Below are 21,083 nucleotides of genomic sequence, written 5' to 3' on the forward strand. Positions count from 1 at the left end.
AGCAGGCAATTTGGCATTTTGGAGCAGCTTGGAGCAGCTAATATTTCACATCCTTAAGTATTTCGAAAAACCGAGTGGCAGTTTACATTCAAAGACTTGAATAATTCGTATGTTCTTACGAGAACCTTGGTAAACATTTCCATCCATTGCAGATCTCGTGGAGAAAAAGACTCCAAGGAACACAAACATTACTTCACTCAATAATGCAAAAATAAACGCCGTCATAGGAATAACCTCCTGCAGCCTTTCTTTTTTTTTCAACACAAGCAAACACAGAATACTGGATCAACAAAATTATATTTTATGAAATAACACTATAAATACAATGGTGTGATTGTCGAAATGTGGAACTACTGCCCCTATCTTATAGCATGGATGATAATAAAATATTGCACCTTAAATCATATATAGCACTCTTGTTCATATGCAGCCTCCATAAACGAAGTTCTAAAACTGCTGCAGCTTTTTGTTGATGTCTGCAAGTCTTCTCATGTTCTCAGCAAGAGCAGCATTTGCCTCGGCCAGAAGAACTTGGCCGCATTCAATATCCTCCATGTTTTTGTTATCCAGGCCTCCTTTGATGAGACCCTGTGCTCGCTGGAGCATTGCTTTTGATGACTCTAGGCGCCCTTCTAGGCAATGTTTCTCTTCTTCAAGCTTGACTTTCTTATGAGTGACCGAGTCAGCAGAGGCGTTCCGTTTCCGTCTTTCCTTATCCTCAGCCTCCAGCTGAAGGCGATCCAAGTATTTTTTGTGTGAATGTTTGGCAGCATTTATCAGTTCTTGTGTTACAGGAACCTGGGAAACATCACTGTCAAAACGTTTCAGGTAGCTCTTAACATGTCTGATGCCATTGAGGGTTACAATTCCAAGGTTTGCACGATTGTCTATGATGCGCTTGTTCTCACTAAATCCCCGTTCACACTCTGCATTTCCATGTGGCAGGGAGAGCAATGCACGTATAAATACAGAGAGCAATGGATACTGACCATCAGCGAGCACATCAGCCCAATAGCTGTCAATGTTGCTGTTGCTGGAAGCAGCACGTTCATCCATTGGCTTACAGTGAAGAGAATGCCACTCATCCACTAGAGATGTTACCTGCTTGCCGTTTATCATATGGGGCACACTGGCAACAACATACTTTATGGATTTAACAGTCTCTTCTACTGTTACAAGGCAGGGCAGGATCTAGGAAACGCAAATGAAAAAGCAGCTTGTTGTCAAGTGGCAGCTGCTTTAAAAGGTGTTGCGCTGTTGCAATGTAAAATGCTCGAGCCCGAACCCTGAACGATTTTTTTTCTTCAGGACTCCAACTGTGCATCTCTTGCTCAGTGTCCAATCCTATCTCTGGAGCCTGCTTCAGCCCTGTAGGAGCAGCCACATCCAGGCATTTAAGCTCGGCAGCAGTCGCATTCTGGTAGGCGTCATGTCTCATGAAGCGACTCAACAACTTCTTTAAAAGACTGACGGACTCGGAGTGCACAATGTGTATAAGGGGTTCTTACCTTTGGAAAAGTGCTTGAAATCTATTGAACAGCTCAGCTGTGTTCCTCAAGAAGAGCATCTTTGCGAGCAATTGCTTATCAGCAAGTGCTGCTGCCAATCGTCTTGGCAGTGCAGCACTTGATGGCCTGTTGTCAGCCGCATTGTGAAAATATGCCTTCAGTGCATCATATTGCTCGAGCACACGCTCTAGGCTGCACTGAAATGTAAGCCACCTGTTGTTCACATGTCTTAGAAAAATGTGTTCCGGAATACCAAGCTCCTTTTGCTGATTGGTAAATTGCGAAGACCGGACAGCATGTTTAAAAAAATAGTACACATCCATCACTAACAACTCGACATCTGCACCAAAAGCTGTAAGGCCTGTGCCAAAAGCATTGTGCACCTTGTGGAGGTTGCACTCTCCAATGTCCAGAATATTTCGGTGGACAGCATCTTTCAGTTTCTTCACACTTTTCATTGTGTTGGGGCCGTCACTGAAGAAGCAGAGTAGCTTTTCCTTGGGAAGCTCTGTTATACTCCTTTCGACACAGTCAATGATTATATCTGCTGTCGCACGACCCAGGTTGAAGGACTCCAGGTGTTCGATGACAACTTTCTGCTGCTTTCTTGAAAAGTAACGCACAAGCACGTCCAGTTGTTGAACTCTTTGTTCGGGTTTTGGCGTCTCATCGATTTGAATAGAGTAGTACACTTCTGGCCAGCTAAGTTCCTCAATGACTTTCTTCTTGAAGTGCGGCCCTAAGCCATCTGAAATCATGTAGGATACTTTGGTCCTTCCACAAGAAAACTTTCCTGCTATTTGAGAGTCATGAAACATTGGAGGAAAGATCTTCGCTGCCACGTCCGCGTAAGAAAATGGAATTCCTTTAACCGCCAAGGACATGGCAAATAATGCTTCAGCTCGAATGACACTGTCATTCAATGTGCTGACTCCAGCACTTCTACTGAAGCTGATTGTAGACTGGAGTGACTTCGGCCGGTTCAACTTTCCATCAGCATCGCAGTGTTTTTTTCTAGCTGTTAGGTGCATCTGGGACGAGGCATGTCTTTTTACAGCAGACGTCCCATGCTGTGCACAGGAGATCACCAGGTCACATATGACGCACTTAGCTTCAAAGCTTTTCAGACCCCTTTGACACCAAGACTTGACAATGTCGCCATTGCTGTCCACTTCCTCCAGCACAGACTCTTTGAAGCTCGTGAGTCTAGCTGCAGTGAAGAAAAAGAAGCTAATTAGTCACAGGCTGCCTGAAATCCAGAGCATTTGTAGCAACAGCATGTATTGGTCAACTTCACGAAGTAAGCACCACACTTTTATTGCAGTTCACATGTATGTTAATTAAATCGATAGTAAGTAATGCGCACTCTGGCAAACATGAACAGATATCAGCCGATCACTGAAAATACTGACTGTCATTGCACTGGCGTAATGAAGAGGGGAGTAAAGGCATCGCGTTTCTCTCACTTGAACACAACTCCGAATCTTTAAAAAATGAGATTTGCAGCACTACACGCAAGGAAAGGTACCATTCGTCTTGGCTCCTGATTTTGCAGCAGAGCTGTATATCTCTAGGCTTCCGTGCATTTTTGTTGTCCTTAAGCGAAAACTGTGGGCCGATCCCAGAGGTAGTAAAAACCATTAGGTGCAGAAAGCTTCAAGCATTTTGCACTTAATAATAGTAATAATAATAAGCCAGACAAGATCGAATTGCTTTACCCAGCTCATGCTAGAAAAATTTGGTTTGAAGTGCCACACCAATTCAAGTGACTCAAACACTCAACAACATCAGTCTAAGATTTAAATTTGGCCAAGAAACTAAGGCTGTAATAGCCAAACAGTGTACATCTCAGTAATCACAAAGTTATCATATACCAGCAATGAATTGGCATCCCTGGGACCAGGGTTCGATTCCTTCCTATACTGCGAAATGTTCTTTCGAAAGCCATGATTTGGCTTAGTTTGCAGAAGCCTCCTCGAGAAAAAAATATTGCATCACTCGCGTCATAACGTAAAAGATGCCATGTGATGACGTCATGACGGCATCGCGTGCTCTTATGATGCGACTCTTCATGACGTCATGTTATGGCGTCACCGCTTGGTCACGTGGCTTTTGTTACCATTCGTGTTCGCGTAGGACGGCAGACGCCGGATTTTTCGACTCATGCGCCAAATAATTCTTTCGCATTAATAATGACAGTGAATACGCGTACCCTTGCCTAACCATGAGTCCTATTTTGCACCATCGCTGGCCATCCACCTCGAGTGGAATGGCTCCTAAATTTGTTATTCTTATACCCTTGTAAGAAAGCGCTTTCAGTTCTGGGCTCGCGCAGCCGTTGCATGCGCCGCAGATAAATTGCGAGATAGTGCGCGCGAGCCGCCAATGCGCTCACCCGCGCGGAAAGCTAGCGCAGCCGCTACAGCCAGGCTACTGGAAGGAGACGTGCTACGCACGCGCACCTGCCGCGCCCACGCGTACCACGGGCAGAATGTTGGGGTGTGATAGAATTTCATCACTCCGGTGCTTCGCACGAAGCTCACTGCAACGGTCAACTTTCGTCTGGAGCGTTATAAACATGTGAGCGATTTTCCACGCGACGCCAACAAGCTAAGCGAATCGATGTTGCTTAACTTTATTGCTTCCCAACGAAGTGCGACGGCATACTTTTAATGAACAGCGCGAAGAAGCTGGACGCAGAACGGAATAGGAAAACACAAATCGAGAGCTGTGTTTTTCTCTTCCGTTCTGTGTCCAGTTTCTTCGCGCTGTTCATTACGCAACCTTATAGTACAGCTCTGAGTACGATGGCGCTCGGCACGAAGTAGTTACACTGTAAAGAGGTCGCCTGCTACCGTTATCAAACAGAGTAGTTACTGCAGACTCGCACTTAATTAACCGTGGATGCATAACACTGCTGACGCATTTGAGCAGCGATTTTCTTGCGCCCGGTGCGCGTACAATGCGATTTTGGGGATTGATCCCCGCTACACCACCGCATCTTCCACAGCTCTAACAACACGGAGTCCTGACGTATTATGCGCTTCCGTGTCAGCAAAATGAAACTTCTTGTTACTTTTAAACCGTTCCTATAGTCCACGGATACAGCAATCAAGTTTGTTCATGTTCCGTTTCGAGATTCAACAGTGACAGGCAAGCAAAACCACGTACGGCCATTCTATGGAAATACATAACATTAGGCAGTAGAATAGGGTACCCAAAGTTATGCATCATACGCTAAGCCTTTGGCCACGCACGGAATTTCTCGGAAATAGCGTACGAGCCCAAAGAACCCAAACCCAATTCTATTTCTTTCTATTGTCGTGGCAAACCGCGCCGCCTGCGCATGACGCAAACGTGCTCTTCCAACACAGGGAGGAGTGATGCGTAATCGGTGCCCCACAGACTTTATGCGAGATCGGCAAATAAATGCCCGTCCTGCACCACAAATGTATGACTCGAAGCACTTACGCGCCATGTTTAGATTTCCGAAACAAAGCGATTACAAGCTCGCGGCGACGGTTAGTTTCGTCGCTCGCCGCAACCGTCAACGAACATTATCGGAAAGTATAAGGGGCAACATACGTAGATTATAGAGCTTTAGTATACACAAACTAAAAACATTCGTTTTGATTAAATCCAGTTTCCTTTTCACATATGCAACACCTATTGAACACAAATCGCCTATTACTAAAATATTACCGGTCCTAGTTATTCGCGGCTTTGCAGTTATAAAAGTCCCACGTTAATTTTTTTTCTAATAAATGCAGGCGATTTGACAAGCATATTCGTCCTAGCAACGTACAACACACGCGATGACCGCGGTCTAATCGTAGCACTTCCAAATACAAACCTATCTAAAACGAAACTACGCAATAAGTGAGCACGGTGTAAGAATAAGGAGAGGTGCTGACACTCTCCCCCCAACGCGCGCGAAAGCGTCGCTCGCTCGCGTCCAGATTATGTTCGGCTTGGTTGCAGCTGGTTCGGCGCCGTCGTAGAGGGCGCTGCGGTATGCGGTCCCAGCCTCGGCGGCAAGGCGCGTGCTGCCGCTGCTTCGTCTTCCTGCTTGCATGTGCGGTTGCGCTGTTTTGAAGGCACGATTTTTGTTCGCGTTTGCTTCATGAGCTTGTGCTTGGGTATTGTCGCCACGGGCCCTCGGCGAAGGTGGCAGCGGCCTTCTGAGGAGCGGTTGAAATGGCTAGAAAGTGCTTCGTTCCGAACTGCAATTCTGGATACCTGACTTGTGCGGAGCGTGTGCCTTTATTCAAAGCGCCGTCCGACAGCGGTCGTCTAGAGCAGTGACGCCGTGCAAATCTGAGGGCAGACCGAACTCTAACGCCTAACGACCATGTCTGCACCAGCCATTTTTCAGAGGATACGATATCGATGGCATATTGTCACGACGTCGAAAGCTCGAGGGACAAACGAAACGCACTTGTCGGCAGAGGCAGTAACAAAAACGGACGGTTTTAAAATAGCTCGCGCTAGTCACTGCTTCTTCTTCTTCTTGCTATGTTTTTCATAAGTGCCGATGTGTCCTATGCCGTCGTCATCGCCGCGCTAGACACGTGGCAATATTACGCGGAGCGCTCGATAAAAGGATTCCCACCTTATTTCCAAACTGTCCAAAGAACCTCACACGGTCAAATAAACCTCGAAAGCCGCTGCGGAAGAGAGAACCTCCTGTGTGCCGCAGTAGTTTGTGCAAATTTTGCTGCATGTAAAAGATATATACTGGGTGGTTTACTATCATGCACCAAGATTGGAAAATATTTAAATGTCACGTAGCTGGATAGAACCAAGGTAATGTTGTCTGCCGTCGCTTGGAGATACTCAGATTATTTTTTTATTCCGCTTAATTACATAGTTATTTTCAAATTGAATAATCAACTCTTTTATTGCTATAATTGGATAAAAAGTATGAACAGGAGAATTGTACAGCAGCGTGGAAAACTCCCAATATAACTTTCTGTTGCTCAATACGTGATACATAAAAGTGTTTTCCGAGCGTGAACGAAACCCGCGAATACAGCAATATTGCCGCGCGACTGGCCGCTCGAGGCACTTTGCGTGTATTCGTGAGCTTCTTTCATGCTCGGAAAAACACTTCTACGTAGCGCGTATAGAGCAATACAAAGCTGTATCGGGAGTCTTTGATGTTGCTCTACAATTTTCTCATTGACACTTTTAATCTAATTATAATAATTGAGAAGTTAATCAATAAATACGACTAATTATCTAATTAGGCGGAATGTAAAAAATAACCGAGTATATCCAAGGGAAGGCAACAACATTACTATGGTTCTGTCCAGCTACGTGACATTTGCATATTTTGAAATATTTGTGCACCCTGTTAAATACTGCTGTTTTCTGTGCAGATGTGTGCCTGATTTTCAAATTTGTTCCATCCTGGCTACTGAATTTTTTTTACAATGCGCGTGCGGTGTATATTACACGCTTGCATGTTTTTATACATTTTTCCATTGTGGGAGTGTATGAGACCGCAAGCTTCTGGGATGGTTATCACCTATTAAAATTATCGAGCTGCTTCATGCACAAGTTTTTTTTCGTATTGTGCCTTTGCAAAAAAAAAAAAAATAAATAAAAGGTCTATGGGATTATTGTGTGGTGGGTGTAAGTGTACTTGTGGACAGGCTGTAGCATGCATTGTCAAACAGGCTTACGTTGGCACATTCTCATATGCAATTTAAGAAAAAAGAAAGTCACCTCTTTTTTTTTTAGATCTTGCAAGAGCCTCAATGGACGAAAGCCCAATGAATAATATACACGGTCTATGTTAAGTGGAATTGGAATAAAAAAGGCATTTGCTCAGGTTTTCATCAGTAAACTGTGGTAGTGATGCTCTAATTCATGATAGACGCCTGCCTTCGTCCCGCCTAATAAATTCCCATTTGAAAGAGTTTTTACATATAGCTGATGTGCATTCTCATCTTAAGTTCTAGCCATGAACAGCCACTTTGCTCTAGTGCATTGCATATCGGAAGCTTGCGCCGTTTCATTTCTTAATTTATATCGCGGCCACATTGAATTCGCGCAACGATGATTGAACGGTTTTCTGAGTGTGAATGGAAGCAGCGATAAGCATGAAATACATTTTCTGGTGCAGTCACTATTTTCTTCTGATTGAGGGGTAGCACGTGGGCTAACACTTTCATTTTTTTATGCTTGGATGAGTGGCTAGACCGGACGAAACAAATTGCGCGCGCGAGGGTAACTTCAGTGGGCTTTGAGCGCTGCCCGATTGATCCGTGTTCACGTCATCCACGCCCTGCACAAGGAACCATGTTAGCGAAGCCTGGTACACTTATCACTTTAATGTGAAATAACGATTTTTTTTTTCGCGCTTTCAGATTTACTCACTTCACTATGAACGAAAATTTAGCGGAGGCAGAGGAATGCCAAGCCGCCGGCGCCGCTAAGCTGGGACCGCTGGCCGCGGCGCCCTCTATCTGCTCGCAGCAGAGCTACTCGGTGCGCCCGCGCGCGGCCGAACATAATCTGGACGCTCGCTCGCGCGCAGTGTCAACACCTAAATATTCTTCCACCGTGTAAGTGAGCTAAAACAACAAAATAGCAATAACTCACCTTTCTTCATCGTGAGCAGATGTGGCAGGCAAGCGTTGCGACCTGCAATAGCGCCTTAGGGCTAACGAAAAAACTGACAACCAGAAGGTAGGTGACAACCAGCGGCCGAAGCCACGTGCGGGAAACTCAGAACAAGATCAGCTCTTCCGCGAGCTTCGCGCGCAACGAGAATATGCGCAGCATGTTCTTTGAGTGGAGGAAGGGATAATAAAAAACCTGGAACGCAACATAACGTCACCCCCCAGCCAACCTCCTCTGACACTTTTTTTTTCTCTCTCTCCCAGAGCTTTCTGGCAGTGCTTCCAGGAGGTTGTTTCGCGCATGCGCTGTATTTCCTGAGAAACAGAACCACCGCAATTTTTACAGCGAAGCTCTTAGCCCCTACTTCGTTATCTTTCGCGGCAATATCGTCGCCGCGAGGGAGCACCGGTGGCGAGCCGTACCACGCCCCCGCTGTACTACCTACTAGCCATTGTAAATTCTTCGTTGCCTGTGCTTACGTCGCACACGCAACGGAGAACGCGCGCTGCATGCTTTCTTGAACTGTGAAGGCGCTGTTTGTGGTTGCGGCAATACCGGCGGAAAAGCTGGTGCCTCTTATCTTTCGGGCCGTGCTCGTGAAGCTCAAAAAACAGCCAAAAAGAAAGCGGTTGGCTACAGATCCGACCGTCGGACGCCCCTCTATCTTTGAAGCACGCTAGGGTAGCCCTTTATTTCCCGCGCTTTGAAGCCACGAGCCTCAGCAGAAACCGCACTTTGCCGTCGAGCCGCCTTGCAAGGCAGACGCGCCGCGTCTGCGCCGTGCGTGGCGCTGTGGGTTAATCGGGACGCACGCGCTAGTGCTGTTTCGACTCCTGTTTACAACTAAAAGCTCGCCCTATCATCACGTTGCACGTTTTAATTTCCCGGTGGTGTAACTGTCGGCGATAGGCGCCGTCAAACCCGAGACTGTTTGGCGCAGTTAGGCGCAATTTTCGTTGATTGTAGCAGGATGGCGCAGTACATCCCATTTGGCGCACTTTGGCGCAGTTGGCGCAGAAGTGGGATCACTGCCATTGCACACCCATCAGAATGCAAGTCTAGAATCAAACCTTTGATCTTGTGCTTGCGAGACAGCGACAGTGCACCCGCGGGGGCCTCAGCACAGGTGGACATTTATTTGCTCGGCATCCCTAAGGTGGCAAGTCAAGCCACTTACAATCTGGCTATGGAGTATTTTGCACGCAGAGGGTGATAAACCGTGAGGAAGCACCCCCTGCTCATCACTGCCTTCACTGTCAAGTCCACATCACCGCAGCAGCTGGGCTGGAGACTTCACGTTTCTCGGCGGGAAACATTCAGGTTCACCAAGTGCAATAAATCTGGTTGCACAGCAGGCAGATACACACGGGTGTATTGGCGGAGGTCAAGTAATCAGCCGCACCAGAAGCAATGAGCCGAATGAGCAGATTTATTGCAAGATTTACTCGAGTTCAATGAGCTCTTGGCGCCCTACACGAGAATGCCACACACAGATTTTATACAAGATACTTCACAGTCTCTGCCAGAGACAAGAAGCATATCACAGGTTCAATCCTATCCATTCCAGTGGCCAGCTCTGCGTGAGCCCACGGAAACACAGTCCCCCCACTGCTGGAAGGGATACTCTTCCTTTGTCTACAGTACATTGAAAAATTAAAAGGACACAACAGCAATTCGTTCCTAGGGAAATAGAAGGATGCTAATTTACAAATGTTTACAGAATATGTGCCCAACACGCACACAAGCTTCCAGCAGTTACTATGCAAGAAATGCTGCTTAGTTAGGCCTGGCATGGCAAAACACGCATCAAATAACTTGACTTTTTATGCCACCTCCTTCAATAACACGTTTGCATGAATGTAACTCAAGGGGTACCTCTGATGGGAAAAAAAATATAATACTAAAAAGTTAGTGCAAATTAAAATACATACTTTACCCGTAAGTGCACACTCAAAAACCATTTTTTGCATTGCACGGTGCATGATCTGCTGCAGCACTGCAGCATGCACCGGTGAAACAAAAGATGTGTCATGCTGCGCTGCCATCAGGATCACAATGTGCTGCTACCCTAAAGAGCCGTATGAGCAGACGCTTACCGTGGTTCCTTGGAACATTAGCTTTACTGTGCAACCAGATGGTTGAGCTCACCATATCTTTCAACGTGAAATGGGAGGAGGGGGGACGTCTTGTATTTGGAGCATGGTCCCAAATACGGTGCAAGACCAAGCTGGTAATTTACTTGCACGGCAAACATGTTATATTAGTGCAAATATGATATTACACAATTTGGAGGCTGGCACATCTTCATTTCAGACACGCTTTTGGCAATTAGTTACATGGACTCGAACCAGGAAAAGAATAGATGCCATTCTTCTGATACACAATTCGTTCCAAGCATTTATCTGGCAGCTAGCAGTTAAAACACTGCCAGGCTAGTGTCCCAACTGGCCAGTAACACCATTGAATTTTATCTCCGAGGAGAAGCTGATACCACCTGCCTTTGGCATACTAGAATGCACAGCAGCATGAGCAATGAGCCAGCAGGCGATTAATCTCGATTCAGCAGCTGGCACATCCAGCTGCCGTGGGTTGAAGCAAGACACTGAAAGTGCACCAGAACCCAGAGAGAAAAGGAGGACACGGAAAAACATTTGAGCACTGTTCCACCATACCTGGGTCAACTGCCAAGAAAGAACACAGCAAACACCATACAAATAATGAAAAGGAAGCTACACAAGAAAGTGTAGAAAAAGACATGTACATACACATGTACACTTGATGGCTCACAGCCTCCTTAAAACAAGAAGCTGTAACACAGCATTAGCCAACTCTACAGCGCAGCTGTGATGCGTGCACGCATATACATACATGAACATGCACGCAAACACATTAACTGTGTCGGAGGTTCGTCCAATGTAGAGGAACACCGTGAGTACACAACAGGAGCCAAACAAGCAGCGAGACTGGTAAATGGGATAGAGCCTCTGACAACTACATGGAGGAGGGGAATAGTGGCATTGTGGTGCAGCAGCCAGCATGGGCAGGAGGTGTGTGCCACAGACAGCAAAGGGCAACTACACATTAGTAGTCCACACTTGTGAAGATACTGTTATGTTGCTATAAACAACACTGATTACGAGTACTTGCACCAGGGCACACACTGTAAACCATACCACTGGAGAGTTGTGAAGATGAGGTCTTCAGTCACTACGCAAAAATTTACTGATGCTGCTGTACCCATGTTTTCAGCTTCAAGCTAAACTGAACTCTCTATACTCAAACATTTACAAGGTGGCTATCTGTTCTAGATATTAAAACTGCAAAGATGGCCGTTTCCCTCTGGGTAAGAGACTATAATAAATGGAGAATGGCAGGCCTAAGAGCACCACTTAAGCTGGAGATGGTTCAACAATTGAAGATACGACCATCAGTGTACACCCAGAATGCCCATTTTATGTGCATAGCAAGGAGAGCGAGCCACCAGTACAAGCAAGTACAGTGGATCAGCTGCCAAAGCCACAGCACAAATGCACGCTTGGTGAACTCTGCAGCTGACAGGAACAGAGTAAGTGGCCCTTGTTGTGCACACACAGTGTATTCGTGTGCACACGCACACACACACTCACTCACTCACTCACTCACTGTGGCAGTGACCAACCACCCGTGTGATGCGAAGAGCACCACCATGGTGGCTGGTCCTGTGGTAGCACAACATCCAGCACTCAGAACAACAGAGCCCCAAGGGAACAAGCAGCACAGCCCTTGGGACCAGAGCTATGCAACAGTCAGTGATAACCCACACAGATACAGCACTCAGCAGGTTGACAAAAAGGGCAGGACGCACAGCCCACCATCCTTGGGAGATGCACAGCTTGTGGCAATACGGATAGCGCATCTTCTAAAGGCAGTCAAGTGGCATTAAACTTTAAAGCAGATATCGTGTTTCAGGAATCACGCTGCATGCTAGCATTTTGAAAAGCTGAATCTCCAAATGATGGTAACCATTCAGGCTCTAAAATTATGGAGCATGAATGCTCCACTTACAGACTGCTACAAGGTGTGCCCCACAGCCAATCCGTATTCATTAGTTACAAGAACAGTGCACCTGCGCTCGAGTGTGTGTGCGCAAAGGCTTATGCGCTGCACCTGTGGTGGGCCAATTATCACAGCTTCAAGACCACCTGTCCACAGCATGCCCCCCTGTGCTCTGCTGTGCTGAATGTAACCCCTGCAACGGCACCACTGCAGCACCGGGGGCCTGACAGTGGAAGCTATGGCCGACCAACCATGTGGAGAGCACGGCGGCAGCGCAGACAAGACGCCGATGAGGCAAAATTTTGAGCCTTGTTCCACGACAACCAGTTCAGCTGCCTTCCACGTGGTGCGAGCACCGACTGCCAGCAGAGAGTATGACGCTCAGTTCTTGTAGGTGCCGGTGGGCATCAGGATGTTGCCTGGTGTGACATAGTCTCCAATCATGAGGCTGCTATTTACAGGGAACTGGGATGTGCTGCTGCTGAGGAGCACCTGTTGCTGCACGAGGGGGAGAAAAAACACAACTGCTCAGTTATCATTCAAGCTATGACAGGGCAGATGCCCCATACTTTCAGAAAAGATAACGGAAACTCTCTATAAACAAGCACAACCAAGAACAAAAGCGGCAACCAGAGTATCCTCATCTAAAATACACGCGGAACTGTCCTAATGAGCTCATTCGCTGCAGTAGCCACAATATAAGAGGGCATCCGCAAAGTAACTTTTGATAAATTTTGATTTTTTTCAAGTGACACATGTCAATGTCAAGCAACCTTTTTAAGGAATTTGTTATTCACAGCACTAAGTTTTGTAATGCTAATCTCACACAAGTACCCTTTAAATGACCAAAAGATAAATATCTTCTTTCATGGAGGAACAAAAGAGACTAGGAGGGAGCATCATGTGACGATTTTGAAGCTTAGTCATAAAAGCATATTGTTACTACGCACGGAGGCACATTGCCTCCGAAGCTCTTCAGATCCTAAGGAAAGCTGGTCGACAGCACTTCGATAGCACCGCGATCATGTAGTTCCCAGCGCATGTCGCCACCCCCACCGACGAGGGCCCCCCTAACTCGAATGAGGTGGCACACCGCTCTGCGCGAGAACTGACTCGCCACGCAGAGTCTGAGACACCCTCTTCGAGTTCGGACCTCCTGGTGCGAAACACGCGAGAATGCTTAGTAAGCTATAATGATATCACCAAGCACTACCAGTTAGGCAGGAGGATATTGCCCCCACCTCACCCCAAACTGAAATGTTGCCAGGCAGTCGTCTGGCGACAACTGCAGACACACACCTTCACCAGTCCGGTGCGATTGCAGCACATTTTCCCCACGCAATACCCGAGTGCTATTTGCAAGTTATGTCGGGCAACTAGAGCGACACTCTCACACATGTTGTGGGAGTGTCCTGTTATAGCAGCGAAAATGGCAGTAGCTCTGGAGGCTCTTGCGTCGAAGTGGGCCGCCGCTCTGCGCAGCTCCAACCTCAAGACACAAGAGTGGGCAGTCAAGCGGGCCCGGGAGGCGGCGACGAGGCAAGGCCTCGAAGTCCCCTCATGAAAACCTGAGCCCGGGTCATTAAACTTCGCCGGATTTGAATAAAATTGTTTCCATCCATCCATATTGTTACGAGATGCATCCATTGTAACGTCCTGGTCAAAAGAAGAAGAGGAAGTTAAGAGAGAGACGAAGAAGAAGATGATCGAATGAAAACAGTAAACAGTTGACCAGTCTCGGATCCCTTATTTTACATTTGGCGCAGCCCGACAGGATGTGGATAGAAGTACAAGTTGGTACTACTACAGCAGGACAACCGTACGTCACGTCATACCAAGCCAAAGATGAAGAACAAGTCGAAGTCCAAGAGACAGCGACGTCACCGAGCCGGATCTCGTCAGCCGAGGTATGTGGAAGATCAATATCAAAACGTCCGACTATGAAAAGCACTTCGGACAGTTATCAAGTAGCAAGCCCTTTCGATATGACAATAACCAGGACATTGCTATGCTTATGGAGCAGATGTTGAAAGTGCAGGCATCTCAAATTGAGCAAGATGGAGAATTGCTTGCTATGCTAACAGAGATTTTGCACGCTAACAATGGTCCCAAAGCTGAATTAGAGAAGCCGGACATGTTCGATGGGACGACCGCGTCGGCAACCACTTGGTTGAATATGCTTGTGAAAAGAACTGCTGGGTGACGTCACAGGATAAAGTGCAAAATATGAGGCTATTTCTTGTACACAATGCCAAGAAATGGTATGAGCTCCGCATAACAGACCATCCAGACAACGCCTGGGATTACTGGAGAGAGTTTTATCTCGGCTTTTGAACAGAACCCGGTCAACCGATGGGACAAAGCTATATTTTTCAAGCAATGCTCAAGTTCACTAATTGACTATTTCTACGAGAAGATATGGCTGTTACTGTTAGCAGATCCTACTTTGCCTGAGTCGTCTATTGTACCGTTAGTCATCCACGGTATGACAAAGGAATGCCAAAGGCAAGTGCAAATAAGGTCGTCCAAGACAGTTGAAGACCTACTGGGGTGTCTTAAGGACGTTTACTATGAAGCCCCTGGGCCCGTTGCACAGCACAACTGGATCCATCCAGCCAGAGTTCATCTGGATAATACAGCGACAGCGATGACAGCATCCACCAGAAGTGCAGCTCTTGACTGTTTCCCTAGCAACCGAGACGTCAAGGAGACAAAAAACGAATAAACGTGGGTGCACAGCCCCACCCTTGTAACCAAAACGAGGCTGTCTACTTGATTCGATTAAACGTTTTACAAACGGCACTGCTTATTAACGGAAAAGAAGGAAGTGCCCTAGTCGACACAGGAGCTTCAGTAAGTCTGATTAATCAAACCACGGTAAAGGCAGATGACATGCGACAAGGTAAAGTGGTAATGGTTAAGAGCTACGATGGATCATCTCGAACACTGCACACATGGACAAGAGTCAGTATACATTTGGCTGGGGAGGACTTCACAGTAGAAGCGCTGGTTATGCGTGATGTCGAATTCTTGTTTATACTATCAAGACCCGACATGAAGAACCTACGAATGAACATTTCTTGGAAAGATGAAGTGACTTTAGAGCCCCTGGTTTCAAGTGTCCAGAAACCGCCGCAGATGAGGAATGCCAAATGCGCTAATGACATATGGACAATTTTTCCCGAACTTATATACCTCGATACATATCCACCTGCAGCTTCTGTACCCAAGGTACCTTTTGAACTCCGCAACACGACTATTGTGCGGAAGAGAGCCTACAGGATTTCTCATGGAAAGAAAGTATGGCTGAAACAAGAGCTGCAACAAATACTGAACGCTGGAATAATAAGGCCCTCAACGTCACCTTTTGCATCTCCTATAACTATTGTTCTCAAAGAAGATGGTTCACTGCGACTTTGTACTGATTATTGGCAAATCAACACCCAAACAGAACTGTATCCATTCCCTATGCCTTTGATTGACGACATTATTAATGATACTGGAGGATGCCAATAGTTCTCACAAATCGATTTGTGTAAAGGTTACTGCATGTACCTCTCCAGGAAAAATCAAAGAAGTACACGGCATTTATAACACCATTTGATATATGTGAATACAACCGTCTGCCATTCAGTTAGAACTCGTGTGCTTGGTTTCAGGGCATGATGAACAGGGTACTTAAAGATTTCATCGGAGATTTCTGCAATGTTTATGTCGATGACATCATCATTTACTCCCGTACCGAAGAAGAGCACTGTTCCCACGTCTCTCAAATATTAGAAGCGTTGAGCAAAGCACAATTGAAAATAAACAAGAAGAAAAGTGAATTCTTTCAGAGAAAGGTGGTGTTCCTTGGCAGAGTCCTGGACGGCTTCACGAAGACGACAAAGGAACAGTCCGTCCAGCGAATCAAGGAAATGCATAAGCCCTACGATGTTCACTCCCTGCGTATATTCTTGGGATTGGCAGGACATTTTCGGGCATTCATGAAAGACTTTGCGGCGATATCCAGGTGTCTTACAAGGCTCACTCAAAAGGAAGTTCCCTTTGTGTGGAGCGATGAGTGCAACTGTGCATATGAAGAACTGGTGCGCACAATATCTTCAGATCCAATCCTGATATTACCTGATTTCGCCAAACCCTTCGAGCTCTGCACTGACGCGTCCAATTATGGCACAGGAAAAGTGTTATACCAAGATTCCAGCCAAAACACAAGCCACAAGTTAAAGGTCATTGGCTATTACTCCTACACCTATTCAAAAGTGGAAGTAAATTACACCATCACGGAAAAGGAGGCCTTAGCAGTAGTGCTGGCGTTACGATACTTCAGGAGTTCTTTGGAGGGCCGTCGGTTCAAGCTTTTCACGGATAATCGGGCTTTGACATACCCTCTGAGCCTTACACAACCGAAGGGAAGAGTGGCAAGATAGATTCGCAAAATTCAGCAGTTCACGTTTGATGTTAGCCACAGACCTGGTGAAAAGCTACCTGACGCGAACGCGTTTTCAAGGTTGCACATACCGCCAATAAACAATGACCAAGGGGCACACGTCGCAAGTGTATGGGAAGACACTGAAGAACTAAAATTAATCGACGGAAAGCATGATGGCTTTTGGCGGACTTACTGGAAGATTCAGAAACGTTTTACGTGGAAGAACATGAAAGCTGATGTAGAGAATTACGTCAAGACCTGTCATCAATGTCAGACTATCAAAGCCAAGTTCCGCCCAAAAGGAAACCAGATGGTCATTCCTTTGTATTCAGATGTCCCCTTTGAAGTCGTCCATCTCGATTTCGCTGAAATCAAAAAGAAAGGGGAGGGTGTGCGCTGGACTCGGTCTTTTGTAGTGGCTGTTGACCAGTGCACACATATGGCGGCGGCCAAGCCCGGGAAAGAAGATGCAAACAGTGTGATTGCACTGATGGAAAGAGAGGCATTTAGACACACCAAGGTGATTGTTTCTGATAATGGACCTGCATTCCCGCAGGGAGAGGCTCCGTCGGTGGGCAGCAGAAAAGGGTATCACTTTGAGATTTTCAGCACCAGACCACCCGGAAGGAAATGCCCTAGCGGAACGTCTCATACGTGACTTGAAGACCTTCATTTCTATATATGCAGAATTTCGTGGAGGATGGAAGTGTGCTCTTGAGGCAGCGGTTAGGCATCACAATCAATCTCACACAGCTGGACTTGGCTGTAGCCCTGTTTGCTGCCTTTCAGAAGACAATATTGCAGAACGCAAGAAGACGTCAGAAGGATACCATATGTATTGCCACCAGGTCACAAGCTGCGGTGAGCGTGAGCCAGTATTCAGGAAAGGAGAGAGGAAGAAGTTTTCGTTTCGGGGTCAGCCATCTTCTTGGCTAGTGCTCGTCTCTGCTGGTGCAGTCCTTCTTGCTATAAAGGCCTTCTGTTGCACGCGACAAACTGGTGGAGGTGCGGGGTAGTTCCAGCAAATGTCCTACACACCTCCTCGTAGTCCTGTCCCTGCAGTGACAACACCTGTTCACCGGGCCAGCCGAAGAGTCCAAGGATTGCCCCCTGAGCTTGGACCTCTTCCCGAGACTACGTCAGCGACACACCAAAGCAGTATGGAAGGCACTACTACTGCTGCTCACTATAGGCTACAGAAAGTGCCAAAAGTCTTCCATGGTTCCATCCTTGAGGACGTCGAAGACTGGTTGGCTCAGTTCGAACGCGTCGCGGATTTCAATGGGTGGACCGATGCGAACAAGCTAAAAAATGTGTACTTTAGCCTGGAGGATGGCGCTCGCACCTGGTACGAGAACCGAGAACCCTTCTCGTCGTGGAGCGACTTTTGTCGTCATCTGCGGGCAAGTTACGCCAATGCTGATCGCTGTGAACGTGCCGAGCGGGCCATTCAGTCGCGCATCCAAATGCCCAATGAAAGTGTGATGATGTACGTTTAGGACATGACGCATCTCTTTCGTCGCGCTGAGCCAGACATGGCAGAAGATAGGAAGCTCCGCCACTTAATTCGAGGGGTTAAGGAGCAGCTTTTCGCTGGCCTCGTTTGGAGTCCCCTGACGACTGTGGCCGAGTTCTTAATGGAAGCCACGACGATGGAAAAAGTGCTTCAGCAGCGGTCAGCAGTGTACGACCGGCAAATCAGCGTCGCGTCATCGATGGATCAGATCGGAGCTGCCGGAGGTAGCATCAACATCGACTCCCTCTGCGACCTCATCTGATCAGTGGTACGCAACGAGCTGCAAAGAATTCACTGCCCGCCTCAACCTATCCATATCCAGCCTCAACAGGAACGAGGTACAGCATGCTCTGCAAGTCCCGCTTGACAGTGAGGTCCCACCACCTGTGCCGACGGAGCTTCAGCGCGCATCATACGCGGAAGCTGCGAACCGGTATATTCCTGCTTCTCCACGCTTCGTGCGCCCCACAATACACTTCCATCAGTGCAACCAATCCAGCACTTGGAGAACCGCCAACCGCTTCAAAGAAAATCGGACGTCTGGCGCACACCGGACAGGCGACCGCTGTGTTATCACTGTGGCGAAGCTGGACATGTATACCGTGAATGCCCGTATCGCCACCTTAGACATCAGGGTTTTGCCGTTGACTCTCCAAGGTCAAGATTTGGCGAAAGACCAAGAGCCAATGAAGAATACCTGTCTCAACAGCGCATGCCACTGCCCTTGCGACGGCAGTCACGGTCACCGTCGCCGAGACGATTTCCCCCAAATTCCCGGAGCTCCCCAGTGGCGGCGCAGGGGCGTTCGCCAAGCCCTAGACAGGAAAACTAAAGACAGCGACCTTCGGGGGAGAGGCCGCTGATAATCGACGCGAGCAAGGCCTCCCAGCGACGCGACCAGGTACCGGCAGTGATTCGACGACAACTGAACTTGGAAGCCGACTGTCTTTAGATATACCTGTGGTGCTCGATGGTCTCCATGAAGTCACTGCGTTATTGGACACAGGGGCTGATTACTCAATCGTGAGCCGAAAACTAGCGACACACCTGAAGAAAGTAGTTACGTCTTGGTACACAACACAAATTTGTACTGCCAGCGGACATGTAGTCATCCCACTTGGTATGTGCACACTCAGAGTTAGCATTCATGGACGTACGTTTCTCTCCTGTTGCCTTGTACTTCGTGAATGTTCCAGAGACATCATCCTGGGAATCGACTTTCTACGGGAATATGGCGCTATTATCGACCTGCGGGAGCGCATCGTGACCTTCTCAACAGGGAGAGCAGCAGACAAAACCGACGACAGCCATCTCAACACGTTTCGCGTTTATGTCGACAACGTCGCGTTACCCCCGCGTTTGAGTGTCCTCGTTGATGTCGTGTGCGACAAGTTACGTGACGGTGAGGCAGTCGCTGAAGGCAACTTGTCGCTCTTGCTCACACTAAGTCTCTGCGCCACTCGCAGCCTCGTCACGCTTCGTGACGGACGTTCAACACTGCTTGTGACGAATTTTAGTAATGAGTACCGTCACCTTTTACGTCGCACTGCCATCGCTCTCGCCTACCCCATAACGGAGATTGCTGAATGTTTTACGTCTGCATCACTGGACAATGCTCTCCAATCGACACCGGGGGCCGCGACTGCATCACTTGGCAAAGTAGACATGAATTGGACTCTACTGGAGGAACAACGAATAGCGCTGCATGAATTGTTGCTTCAGTTCCAAGAATGTTTGGCCTCGTCCTCTAAGGTGCGTCAGATGCCCATCACAAAACACCGAATCATTACGTATACCGACGTCTCGCCCATAAAACAACAGCCTTACCGCGTTTCGGCCAAAGAACGGAACGCAATACATACGCAAGTCGAAGAGATGCTTCAGGACGATGTTATACAGCCTTCCAAAAGTCCCTCGTCATCGCCGGTCATCCTCGTGAAGAAGAAGGACGGAACGCTACGTTTCTGCGTTGACTACAGGCGGCTAAACAGCTTGACTAAAAAAGACGTCTATCCACTGCCCCGCATCGATGATTCACTCGACAGACTGCAAAGCGCCAAGTATTTTTCATCTATAGATTTGAAAAACGGATACTGGCAGATTGAAGTTGATGAGCGAGATCGCGAGAAAACTGCCTTTGTTACACCGGATGGCCTGTATGAATTCAAAGTGCTCCCTTTCGGCTTGTGTTCTGCACCTGCGACATTCCAAAGAATGATGGACACTGCTCTCATCGGTCTGAAGTGGCATACTTGCCTCGTTTATCTTGATGACGTCATCATATTTTCGGCGACCTTTGAGGAACACCTGAATCGTCTGCAGAGTGCTGGACGCTCTCCACGCCGCTAACCTCACGCTGAAGCCAGAGAAATGCCACTTCCGTTATATAGAATTTAAGTTTATCGGCCATGTTGTGAGCGCGGATGGCGTTCGGCCTGACCCTGACAAGACCACCGCCGTAGCCTCGTTTCCTGTTCCTCGTGACAAGAAAGCAGTCCGTTGCTTTCTGGGGCTCTGCGCATACTATCGCTGATTCATCGCCAATTTTTCTAAGATTGCCGAACCTCTGACTCGCCTCACACGAGAAGATATACTATTTGCCTGGAATGAAGAGCAGGACGCGGCTTTCATCGAGCTGCGGGAGCGTTTGCAGACACCACCAGTTCTTGCTCATGTTGACGAGGACGTAGATACTGAAGTCCATACCGATGCCAGCAACATGGGTCTTGGCGCCATCCTGGTCCAACACCAAGAGGGCACAGAGTGCGTGATAGCTTATGCCAACCGTACTTTTTCACGCGCAGAAGCACACTACTCCACCTCAGAGAAAGAGTGCCTTTCAGTGGTATGGGCGACCATGAAGTTTCGGCCTTACCTCTACGGTCGCCCCTTCAAAGTAGTGACCGACCATCATTGATAGTGCTGGTTGACCAATATACGAGACCCCGCTGGGCGACACGCA

At 47.6% G+C, this 21,083-nt stretch overlaps 1 protein-coding gene across 8 annotated transcripts in view; it reads right to left on the minus strand.

Moving 5' to 3' along the window:
- Positions 1-9,547: 9,547 nt before the first annotated feature.
- The window catches only part of LOC119433033 (histone-arginine methyltransferase CARMER), a 145,085-nt gene continuing 133,549 nt past the window's right edge, over positions 9,548-21,083 (minus strand). For 5 of the 8 annotated variants that reach the window (XM_049658452.1, XM_049658449.1, XM_049658446.1 and 2 more), the window contains one exon: positions 9,548-12,671. In XM_049658452.1, coding sequence (XP_049514409.1) covers positions 12,625-12,671 — 47 coding nt within the window. In that variant the 3' untranslated portion in view covers positions 9,548-12,624. The remainder of the gene's footprint in view (positions 12,672-21,083) is intronic. The other 3 variants (XM_049658447.1, XM_049658450.1, XM_049658451.1) reach the window with 1 other exon arrangement.

This window comes from Dermacentor silvarum, chromosome 11 (genome assembly GCF_013339745.2).
Source record: "Dermacentor silvarum isolate Dsil-2018 chromosome 11, BIME_Dsil_1.4, whole genome shotgun sequence".
Classification (NCBI taxonomy): Eukaryota; Metazoa; Arthropoda; class Arachnida; order Ixodida; family Ixodidae; genus Dermacentor; species Dermacentor silvarum.